This window comes from Urtica dioica, chromosome 2 (assembly GCF_054948205.1).
Source record: "Urtica dioica subsp. dioica isolate 48M chromosome 2, U.dioica_male_clone48M_v1_H2, whole genome shotgun sequence".
NCBI lineage: Eukaryota > Viridiplantae > Streptophyta > Magnoliopsida > Rosales > Urticaceae > Urtica > Urtica dioica.
In genome coordinates this window covers 50,390,191-50,402,826 of record NC_142757.1, presented here as the reverse complement: position 1 = coordinate 50,402,826, position 12,636 = coordinate 50,390,191, and the positions used below count along the sequence as shown (strand labels likewise).

The 12,636-nt window shown below is 37.3% G+C and overlaps 2 protein-coding genes across 2 annotated transcripts; one reads left to right on the top strand and one right to left on the bottom strand.

Moving 5' to 3' along the window:
- The first annotated feature begins 506 nt into the window (after positions 1-506).
- LOC149405345 (cationic peroxidase 1-like) lies at positions 507-2,738 on the top strand. Its single transcript, XM_089603296.1, has 3 exons — positions 507-820; positions 1,292-1,486; positions 2,070-2,738. Exons 1-3 carry the CDS (start codon positions 602-604, stop codon positions 2,622-2,624), a joined length of 969 nt encoding a protein of 322 aa, XP_089459422.1. The 5' UTR covers positions 507-601; the 3' UTR covers positions 2,625-2,738.
- Positions 2,739-9,189: 6,451 nt separating this feature from the next.
- On the bottom strand, positions 9,190-10,287 carry LOC149405344 (uncharacterized). Its single transcript, XM_089607815.1, has one exon. The coding sequence runs from the start codon at positions 10,285-10,287 to the stop codon at positions 9,190-9,192; it is 1,098 nt and encodes a 365-aa protein (XP_089463941.1).
- Positions 10,288-12,636: the final 2,349 nt, after the last annotated feature.

Sequence of the window (12,636 nt, the reverse complement as noted above, 5' to 3'; positions counted from 1 at the left end):
ATCTATTAACCAGGGCAGAATATTTGTGGGATTTCAGAAATCAAATTCACAACCATACAAGTTTTAACTTGAATAATTAGTACGTGAGATTTTGAGTTGATTTAGTATAATAATCCCACAACTACTATTAACTACTTGCCTTTTCTATGATTATATTAGTTATTAGTTTGAAAATCAAGAATTGGCCGTTTTGATATTAATACCTCTTCGACAAAGCTTCTTCTAAATATCCTTTCTGACTGATTCCTCCTACTTTCTTATGAAGCGGTGTTTTAGCAATTTGACAAGTCACATCAATCTAGGTTTTTTTTTTTTTTTTAATATGATAGTTACATGTTGGACATCAATATTATATTTCGCTCTCACAAACATAAACTTAGTCGTATGTTGTCCAATTCCAAGAGTCACAAAACTAAATAAAAAAATTATATCTTCCGTACTCGTCCTCTATAGTTCTGATTCCCTTTCTATTATAAATACCAACCGTGTCAAGTTCTTATAACACACAAAAGCAAACCTTCCTATACTACTACAAAAAGCTAGCTCAAGCCAAATATATAACTAGCTGACTAAGGTTCTAAAAAGAGGAAAGAAAAATCCAATGGCTTCAACAAAACTTTTTGTAGTGTCACTTCTACTTGCATTGATCTTTGCTCTAACCGCAACAATTTCTTCGGCGGACCTCTCACCGGATTTCTACGCTTATTCATGTCCCAAAGCAGTCCCAGCCATCAAGACTATGATCGAGGACGCGGTCAAGAAGGAACGTCGCATGGGCGCTTCGTTGCTCCGCCTTCATTTCCATGACTGCTTCGTCAAAGTAAGTGTTTTGTTTTTTTAGAACATTGTACTATACAACTAAAGATGTTGATTTGGTACTTAAGCTTTACTGAATTTTTTTGTTAATTAGGTTAGTTTTAATCCGAAAGAATTCACTGTCCGTTAATCTCGGTTAACCAATTTTATGTTTATATGCACATATATACACCCTAAGTGCATGCCTGAATCACATAAATGTTTATATATTTTATATTATTAAATTTTATAAAAATTTAATGATGATTCTTTTGATTTTAACAAATTTTTTTGGCTAAAACCAAACGTAATTTTAGTGGATTAAAAACCGATTAGAAAAAGAAATCAAAATTCTTATTTTTAACCTAATCAACACCTTTAAAGCTCTAACTACAACTTTGCATTAGGGTTATGCTCCTTTCTGTCTTCCATATGTTTCTATCTGGAGTATATGTGTTTCCTAACAATATTGATGTGTTATTTGGAACACCACTAGGGCTGTGACGGTTCACTTCTTCTCGATCCAACGGAAACAATGATGAGTGAAAAGTCTGCACCGGCAAACCTAAACTCGGCCCGGGGATTCGAGGTGATTGACGCAATCAAAGCCGAGGTTGATCGTGTTTGTGGCGGATCGGTCGTCTCCTGCGCTGATATCTTGACCGTTGCTGCCCGTGATTCCGTGGTTGCGGTGAGTATTTTCCAAGTCATAACCATTACTATATGCTCTCTCTTTCTCTCTCTCAAATTGATTTTACGTGAGTTAGAAATTTGATAAATAAATTACGGGAAAACATATGTAACTTTATTTTATTTCCCTTTTTCTTAATTAGTGTGTTACGTATCTTGATGATGTTTGTGATCAAAATTATTGCGTACTATAAATATCCTAAATAAAAATCAAGCACAGAAAAGAAAAAGAACGGTTCAACACTTGTGCCGTTACAAATGATATCCAACATTAGGTATATTTTATTATTTATTTATATAAACAAGAGAAATACAGTAAAATAATTGTGTTACACAAACATTTAAACAAAATTGACGACGTTTAATTAGACTACCAAGTCAAATTAATTTTTAAGTTTAAATTATGCTAATGTTCAACAATTGTGAAACTTTAACTAGTTTGCTTAATCAATATGTTACGAATGATTATTGAGTGTAATTTGTTGGGGGATATAGTAAATTTATATAATTATTAATAAACAAAAATAAGTACAATTTCAAAAAGCTAGTCAAAATAACAAATATAAACCACCATATATATGCAGTTAGGAGGGCCTTCGTGGGAGGTGCCACTAGGAAGGAGAGACTCCCTAACCGCTTTCAAAGAGGCCGCGGGAACCGATATCCCATCCCCGTTCTTGGACCTTCCAGACCTCATCGAGAACTTCAAGAGCCACGGCCTCAACGAAAAAGACCTAATTGCCCTCTCCGGCGGCCACACCCTAGGGTTTGCCCAGTGCGCCTTCGTCAAGCCTCGTCTCTACCAAGAGACCAATGTGAACCGTGACTTTGCCGCCGAGCTCAGTTACGTGTGCCCTAAGGTAGGTGGGGACACCAATCTCGCGCCCTTTGACCCGACCCCAGCTACGTTCGACAAGAAGTACTTCGAGGGTTTGATCGAAGACAAGGGACTTCTTCACTCTGACCAAGCGCTCTTCTTCCGAGGCGGGCCTTTCAACGAACTCATCAAGCTCTACAGCCAGGACATCGAAAAATTCTCCGCTGACTTTGCTTACAGCATGGTCAAGCTTGGAAACTTGAAGCCATTGACCGGGCATGAGGGTGAGATCCGTAAGAATTGTAGGAAGGTCAACTATTGATTATGAGTGATTCTTATTGTTTGGTTTGTTTGTTTTGAAGCCCTAGTTTGATACTCTTTTAATTTATTGTGATGATAATAAGATTACTAGGGTTTCTTTGACTTTGAGTGCTTAATGGAGTTTTATGAATTAATAATAATTGACACGAGGAATTGTTGTTATTTGTGTGTGTAAGTTTGTCTGTTTATAAATAATGTTATAAAAGAACCCTTATATAAATATTATGAATTTGTATCGGAGAAACACATTGATGTAGATTTTTTTACTTAATTTGAATTGTATAATTTCATTGAATACTTGTGCCTTATAATCTTACATCCAGGTGTTTTGCAACATCTTTTAGCAACTATAAAATTGAATAAAGTATCTCGTAGTACACATGACATAAAATTGAATATATCTTTATCTCGTGGTAGTTGGACTTTCGGAATGAGCATGAAAAATATATCATTCACTAATCAAGAAGATGTATTGTTATGTCATGTGTATTTAGAAATATCACAAAACTCAATAGTAGGCATAAACCAGTCCAGAGAAAAGTTCTGGAAAAGGTTGAAAAAAATTACAATGAACAAAAAGGAGAGAGTTAGGAAAGTAGAAGTAGGGGTGAAACCGGATCAGTTCGGTTCAGTTTTTGACATTTTTAATATCCGAATCCGAATTTTCGATTTTTAAAAACTCGGTCCAGTATCCGATCCAATTTAATCTAAAACCGAAATTCGGTTATCCAAATATTCGGTTATCTGGTTTCTTAAATCCAGTATCCAGTCCAGTATCCAATTTTTAAAATTCGGTTATCCAGTTTATAAAATTTCATATCCAGTTTAATATCTAGTTTTATAAAATGGATATCTAATTTCTAAAATCCAAATCCGTTTTGTAAAAATTCAAAAAACGAGTACAAACGACTCTTATAAAGCTCCAAAATGACAATAAATAATCTAAAACTGAGTAAAAAAATAAAATTCAAAAGGACACTCGTCTCCAACTACCTGCACATGTAAATATCATGATATAAAGTTAAAATTACTACCCTAATGATCATAATAAACCGTACAACAATTGAATTTGTATGTTACCTTTCTAGATCACAAAATCAAGTTGTAGTAGCAGTAGGAGTTGATATTTGAGAAGTTTGTTTTTAATCAAAATTAGGTCAAGTTTTTTTTTAATATATATTTATTTTTAATTAAAAAAAATCGGTTAAATAACCGATATCCAGATTTTTCCAAAATCAAATCCGATATCCGGTCCAATTTTGTAAACCAGATCGGTTATCCGAATCCGAATTTCGGTTAGCTGACGTGGCTCCAAATTTCGGTTTCGGTTCGGTTTGGATATCGGTTTTATCCGATTTTCGGTTCGGTTTTGTACAGCCCTAAGTAGAAGTGATAGATCTTGTCAAGGCAGGATGGGTGTTATTCTTTATGCAGTTAGGAAGTTAAAGAGCTGTATGATCCAAGTGAAAAATATGCATCCAAGTGGGGCATCCGAACAAGATATTGTGAGTACAAATTCAATGCATATATATATATATATATATATATATATATATATATATATATATATATATATATATAAATGTTTATGTATATATTATTTTCATTTCATATTTATATATGTCTATACACATGTATATATAAACATTATATTGGCCAAATAAATTTTGCAGATGGACAAAGCAAAGAGGTTATTGGTGCAAGATCCAAAGCTTAAAAAAGGGTTTTAAATTTGATCATGTATGGCTTTTGATGAAGGATATTCCAAAGTTCACAGACAATATCAACACTGATATTCCAGCTTCTTCAAAACAAAATACTCATACTATTGGAAGCCCTATGCCTGAGTCTCCAACACCGCAATCCCCGGCTTTGTCTTCATTTTCAATCAATTTAAGTAGTGACAATGGTGGTGAAAATTCATCTGAACCTCCTATATATATAGGAATATCTGCTTTCTCCAACATTTGCTTTCTTAACCCCTATAGGACGTTTAGATGAATTTTCTTAAAAAAAAAAAACAAACAAACAAACAAAAAAAAACAAACAAACAAACACCAAAGCTTCGTTGCCTCCATTCTTCTCTCCTAGGGCTGGTGCGACGGAGGCTCTGGCTGGTCGCCGCCCTTCTTTCGGCTCCGGGGGTGGTGGCAACGTGCGCCGGTTACGGCGGATGGAGGTCGGCGTTCGACGGTGGAACGACAAGAGTCGACGGTCGAGTTGGTGAGATGTGGGTCGTCACCGAGAGGTCGCGTTGAGGTCTTTGTGATGGGACATGTTGTGTCGTCCTTTTCGTCATTGGCAGTCTCAAATCTATGGGTCTAGGACTTGGTGTATGGCGTAGGAAATTCTTCCGAGGCTGACGATATCTCGTGATCGTTGTGCGCTCGAGTGGATATTGCCGTGATCTTCCACACTTCTTACACAAAGCTGTTACAGTGATAACAATATCTGAATTTTTTTAGTTCTTTTATGATCGTGAACAATTTATTTTTTCATTATGTGTTTGGTTTGTTTAGGATTTACCATCGTCCACCACCATGTTTTGGGTTTTCTGTTAGATTTTTGTCTATACAGACTGAATAATTATATTCATCATGGTCATCGGACCACGATTGTTTGGAACTATCCATCGGATTATTTGAATGATGAAGATTTCAAGATGTGATGAGAATTCTGTGTGTCTCCATGGCGGTCCCTAACATGCTCCACTGTCACTTTACCAAGGACGGCGAATATTCTGTTAGGAGCGGCTACCGGGTGGCGCGAGAAGCCACGGGAAGAGCGGGTTCGGCTGATCCTAGAGAGAAGGAGAAATGGTGGACGGGGCTATGGAAGCTTAATATCTCTCCTAAATTAAGGGTTTTCATGCGGAGGGTAGGGAAAAATTGGCTCCCTACGGCGGGCAACCTGGCGCATAGGGGAATAAGTGTCGACTCTCGCCGCTCGAGGTGCAACTCGGCTAAGAAAAATGTTTTTCATGCTATTTGGGGCTGCAGGGTGAGTGCGGTAGTGTGGAAGCTCACCGGCTGGTGGAAGCTTATCAAGTCTAGTTTCTCCTGGGACTTAATCGCCTTTTCTCATCCAGGTGAAAGCCGCTTTGTCGCCCCCGGACTTCGAAGATTTTGTTACCATTGCTTGGGGTTGTTGGAATGATCGGAATGACGAGCTGCACGTTGGACGGCGGAGCTCCTCGGCGGACCCCGTCAACCGTGCCTCCCACTACATCGACGAGTTCTGACAGGCTTCCCTCACCAGACCCCCGGCAAGAGTCGGGCCGAGGAAGTCGAACGCTGGACTCCTCCTCCCGAGGGGGTTACATGGTCTGCATAGACGCGGCGCTCTCGCGGGACTATGAAATGTACGGCACGGGCGGAGTTCTGCGCTCCCCGGAAGGGCTAGCTGGGCTCGTTTATCTCTCCGATCAACTGCCCTTTCACCCCGATGTTGGCCGAGCTGACATGGGTGATAGAAGGCCTACTCGAACCTACGTATCCAGTCCGACTGTGCCACAGCTGTCAAGCTCTTGAATGATGGTCGTCAATGGGATATAGAGGAAGGACTCCTGGTGCAAGAAACGTTGAGACTTCCATGTTTTTCTCCTCTGTTGATTTTTGTTACCTTCCTAGAACTTGTAACGCTATGGTTCATACCTTGGCGAAGAAAGCCTTGTTATTCTCTGAACGTGTCATCTAGGTGGAGGTTGTTCCCCCGGAAATTGTAGACCTTTGTTTGGCCGAAGAGCCTTAATCCACTTCCCGATCTCCCAGGTTTTCTCAAAAAAAAAAAAAAAATCAGCCACTATGAGCTCAATTTTTAAAGTGCTTTATGTCATCTTCCGCGTCGGATGCTTGCACAAGATGAACGATCATTTGTACTCAGTGTTAGATTCACTTCAACCTAATTATGTGATATGCTTTGTTCGAAGATTTTATTCCCCTATAATTTTGGGTATTCAACCTCAATTCTAATGGAAAAGCTCATTGCAATTTCAAAAAAAAATTGATCATGTTTGCGAATTATTTTTATTTTTAGTGCCATCATTCACAAATATCTCATTTGAATATCTTAAATTTAAGGATATATCATATTTTCAAACTTTCTATGTTTTGTTTTATATAAAATATTATCTCTATTCTATATAGAACTGTAAACACATGAAGAAGAAAAAACAACAAAAGTTTATAAACAGTTAATGAGATATTTTGGGCATTCCAAATTTGGGGAGTCAAGTTTGATAAGAAGGTAAAGGCTTCTCCAATCGAACGTATATCATTATATATAGTGATATTTTTTCTCCAATCATACTGCAGATTATTTCACGGCAAATTATAGCGTGTAAATATCTCACTATATATAGCGTGATACTATATATGCACGGCAATTTTTTTTTTCCGTACTTTTTGGCATTTTATTTCACAAAAAAATATGGATATATATATTTGACTACATAACTTTTTATGAAACCCCACAAATCTATAAATTGACTACAAAAAATACATTAAATCAAAGTTCAATTAAAATATAAACAAAAATTTAGAAAGTGAAAATTAAACATACCAGAAAAACATAAAACTAAAAACAATAACATAATTCAAAAAGACAAAATAAAAACTTATATTTATTTCAGAATTATTATTTTTAAATTTAGTACATTTTAATTTTTGTTAAATATTACATGTAAGAAATAATTTTAATCAATTACTTAAAAAATATAAGAACTATAATTATTTACTAAAATATTTAGGGCGGGCTAGGTATCTAACCCAAATAGCCCCCTTATTTTAAAATTATAGTCAAACTATTAACATATTTAGGAAAGTAGCCAATTTGTTATAATAAAATTCTAATATTCCAATAATACCATTAAGAGTTGTTGTTATTATTAACTGTCAGAGTAAATAATATTAACGGTAACAAGAAAAATAGTAAATCTCATTACCCGTAACAAGAACAGCAGTAAATCTTATTAACTAATAACAAGAACAACAATAAATCTTATTAACTTTCATCTCCGCCGTCTCCGGCACCGGAATCCGAGTTTTTATCAAAGTTTCAAACGGCGAAATCTCAACCCTACCTTCAAACGGTCGGATCTCTGCAGCCGTGGGACTCGCTGATGTTCGAGATCGTTTTCGGAGGAGGATTGTCACGGTTAATCGAATCAACATTCACAGTAAATCTGATTAACTATCACATTTAATATGTAGAATTAACTTTCGACATTCGAACGGCCGGATCGGCGCAATCACGAGACTCGCCGATGTTCGAAATCGTTTTCGGAAGAAGTTCGTCACAGTTAATCAGATTAACTGTTGAGCCGATTTTTCGTCCCAACAATCTATACCAAGTTTATTTAAATTACTTCGTATATTTATTTTTATGAGGGAAGGGTCTCAGAATCCTATTATGAAGATTAAACCGAGATCCGAAAGAAATTTATGAATAATATGAATTTATAGAAGAAACAAGCGAAAGAAAATTTCTTTATTGATGATCGAATATAAACCATACAAAAATAAAAGAGAATGAGCAGGAAATCTAAGTATTAATAGCGAATCAAGATACAATCATATGGCACTTCTCTTTTTAGATATTCAGTCGTCGTAAAATGAAGGTGTAGTGGGCTTTTATAGCCAGCTCGTCGATCCTCTTTCTCCTTCAGATCGTTACACGTGTACGAGCTGAACCGGTCTTCAATCCTCCAATCCTCGTATCCGTCCTCGTCTTTAGGCGATTTGACCGTTTCTTAGAGGAGACTAATTATTCAAACCACTTGGCGGGGTCGTCTAGGAACGTCCATGGGTCCGAGTCCAATTGGGATTCGGTCTTCAGCAAAGAATTCCTCTCTATTGTCTTGGGCCGATCTTGCCTGCGTCTAGGATTTTTAGGCTGAACTGGGTTTTGGGCCGAACTAGCGATTATCCCGAATCCTTTTGGGCCGAACTGATTATGGGCCTATTTGGTCCAACTCGCCTGATGGAAGAGGACGATATCCACTCTCACAATCAATCCCCCAGTATCTTCCATATTATAAGATAATATAATATGGAATATACTCTTAGTCGAACCGAGATTTCTCATAATCTGGTTGAAATTTGATGAAATATTCGGGTTTTTCTACCTTTAGGTTACTTCAGGGCAAACGCTAAGCACACGTGTCGCCACACCCGCGCCTCGGGAACCCAAAGGTTTCCATAATCATAGCGATTCTTTCAGGATTCTCAACCGTCGATTTGACGCTTAAATAGAGCCCTGGCCTTTCGATTCTTTTCATTAATACCAACCCTTTCGCTGCCCAGAGGTAAAAATCGCGACTTTCCTCTCTTCTTCTTCTTTCTCTCTCTATTTTCTTGAATTTTTGGTTTCCGCCATATTTTCTGCAAAAACTTTAAATTCTTTCTCTTTCCTCTGTTGTATTAGTGGATTTTAAGTTTTCCAGGCTTAGTCGACCTCCATTCTGGGTTCTTGTTCTCGTTCTTTTTCTTGAAACCACAATTTTATCGCGAAAAATTTCAGCTTCTGGCAAGAGGAGTGATGATCCCAACAGCGAGTTGTCGTCGCCGTCAATATTGACGTAGCGTGACCTCGCCGATATGGGGGAGCGATACAACTTCTCCGACGGATTGAAGTTGAAGGTGGAGGGCCAGTCCGCCGACCGAATTATTCTTGGGTATGTTTGTGCATACCAGGTATTTTTCGAAGAATGCGGACTGCGCTTTCCCCTCTAGGGCATCAGTTGTGGTGTTTTCCCCTCTAAGGATGCGAGTTAATTCGAATTTTTCGAATTGGTCTGTCATCTCCTTTACTAGTTGCACGTATGCCTCCATACGTTCGTCTCTTGTTTTGAAATCTCCCCTAATTTGATTCGCAACAAGTTGCGAGTCGCAGAAAGCGGATACGAATTTTGCTCGTACAACCTTTGGTAGGCGCAATCTTGCGATTAGTGCCTCATACTCGGCTTCGTTGTTTGAGGCGATGAAGTCCAGGCGGAAGGATTGTTCAATCACCTCTCCGTGCGGCGATACCAGGTGTATCCCAATTCCAACCCCTTGTTTTGTGGAGGAACCATCGACTTTGAGGGTCCAAATTCTGGCGTCTACCGTGGTCTCACTTTGGCTTGCAGGGAGCTCGATAAGGAAATCGGCTAGAACTTGTGATTTCGCACAGGTTCTAATGCGATATTCGATATCGTATTCACTTAACTCGACGGCCCACTTGGTTAATCTTCCTGATTGGTTATGGCTGTGGAGAAATGAGCGTAAAGGTTGAGTGGTCATCACCACTATCGAGTGAGATTGAAAGTATGGTCGCAGCTTTCGAGCCGCTGTGACGACGGCCAGAACTAATTTTTTCATTGCTGGATATCTTGTCTTGGCATCAACGAGTGACCTACTTATGTAGAACACTGGTTTTTGGTCTCCGTGTTCTTCTCTGACGAGTACTCCGCTGACCGCGGTGTGTGATACGGCGACATACAAGTAGAGGGGTTCTCCCATTTCGGGCTTGGCTAAGATCAGGGGCTCGGCCAGGTATTGTTTCAGTTGCTTAAATGCATCTTCGCACTTTTTGGTCCATTCGAATTTCTTGTTTCCTCTCAAGAGTTTATAGAAAGGCAAACATTTGTCAGTTGATCGAGAAATGAATCGGCTAAGGGCTGCCATGCGTCTCGTTAGTCTCTGAATTTCTCTTTTGTTCCTGGGGGAGGGCAAACTCCGGAGAACATTTAAATCTCTTTAAACAATCTATAAAAATGACATAAAACTTTTTAAACCACAATTTTTTTAAAAAAAGGAAGAAACAACGAACCTTGAGCTTTAGTTTCAGCGAGGATCTAAGGTCGGAACTTGGGTGAGGACGTTGTGCGGGGGCTGAACTAGGACGAGGATTTCAGAGCCACGATTTCATAGCTTGGGTGAGGGTTTCAACGCTTGGGTGTGGGTTTTCAGAAGCAGAGGGTTTCAATGCTTGAGTGGGGGTTTCATGGGTGACCGACCTTGGACGAGATTTACAGGAGAGAGATAGAGAGAGCGACGGAGAGAGAGAGAGAGAGAGGAAGAGAAAATGTTTCAGACTTAAATATTTGCTCATTAAAACGAGTTGATGTGAGTTGGTTTGAGATTGTAAGAAAAAATGTAGTTGATGGTAAAATGGTAGTTGTACAAACGAGTTAGTGGCATTTTTTGCCAAATTATGGTTTTGGTGAGAAATTGGAAAAAGTTATTATTTTGGTAGTAGATGAGGCAATTTGCCCTTAGGAAAATGACTATCTACTACCTAGACCGAGTGTTTATCTAGTGTCGTTCTTTTCGTCAATGGGGTGAGTAGTGTAGTGACGAGTTGGGTTTGGTGTGTGTATCAAATAGGGTTGGAAAGTTATTACTCTTTCCTGTTTTGTATTGTATGAAAATTAATAATGAATATTATCATCTTTTACGTCATTTTTATATGAAGTAACTATGAACTATGAACAAACGTGATTCTCAAATTAAGTCAATAAAATCGTCACATCGTCTGAAAATTTAAAATAAAATAAAAATCACCAAAGAAAAGAAATACGTTCTTTTGTTTATTTCACTTTTAGACGCCAATTTAATTTGCAAATGGTGTTACTAAACAAAGAGAATATGTGGCATTTATCATAGAAGAAAAATTACACAACGGCCAAATAAAATGCGATGCTTTATGTCATTTTGTCCAAGTGTCTTTATGTTGCTTTTCACTCTTTGCGATCCAATTGCAAGTCGTTTTGTGCATTTTCCTTTTACTATCAGCGCGTTTCACTCTTTATGACATCCAGTGAGAGTAGCCGGCGAGGAAGACATTTGACGATGTCGTTTTTTTGAACGCTAGCGTGGTGGGCTACCATATTATATTCTAATTTTACGTTACGCATAATATATTGATGAGAGTGTTTTATAAGTGTTTAAACGTGACTCTCGGAGTTGAATCTAGCGCGTTCTCGAGTTATTTTATCTGCATTTAATGTGTTTTAGAGTGTATTGCAAGATTGAGAGAGCATTTGAATGTCAAGGAGGTTATTGGGTTGATTCAAGTCGATTCGAAACATTCGAGACACAAAATGGAGAATTTGGAGCGCAAGAACAACGAATTTGTGGGTAATTTACCCTATTTCTACTAGAAAGTTCGTGCAATTTTCTAAAAAAATATATATAAGCTATTAAATTTCGGCGTTTATCAACACGGAAATTCAATTCCACCGAATTATATTTCTGTCGTTGTGAAAAATAAAATAAGGTACGTTATGTCATGATGTGCGAAACAAACCTTTCAATTTTATTCTCTCAATTAAAATTTTTAAAATTCAAACAAAAAATTGCTTCATCATATAAATAAAAAAAAACAAAACACACAAAGGGTAATCCCGTAATGCCCAAAATGTCCATATATTATCACATTATCATAATTGTCTATATGAAATATTAGCCATTTAATAATGGGCCGGCTAAACAACTAGCCAAAATAACACCCCTACTTTAAAATTATAGCCCAACTATTAACATATTTAGGAAAATAGCCAATTTATCATGACAACATTCTAATATTCCAATAGTACCCTTAGGTTAATATTATTAACTATCATAGTAAATAATATCGTCCATAACAAAAAAATTAGTAAATCTAATTAACAATACCAAAAACTATAGTAAATAATATTTGTTGTAACAAGTACGACAGTAAATCTTATTTACCGCAACAAGAACAATAGTAAATATTATTTACCATAACAAGAACGACAGTAAATCTTATTTACCATAACAGGAAAAGTATCAGAGTTGAGAATTAGTTAATCTAACAGTAAATACGATTTACTTATTATTTCTGTGAACAATCGAAGACAATAAATCTAACAGTAAAAGTATCAGAGATGAGAATTAGTTAATCTAACAGTAAATACGATTTACTTATTAGTTAATCTAACGGTAAATAAGACACTAAATCTTATTTCCAAAATCAGTTCATCAAGAAAAATGGACGGCTTTGATCAACTC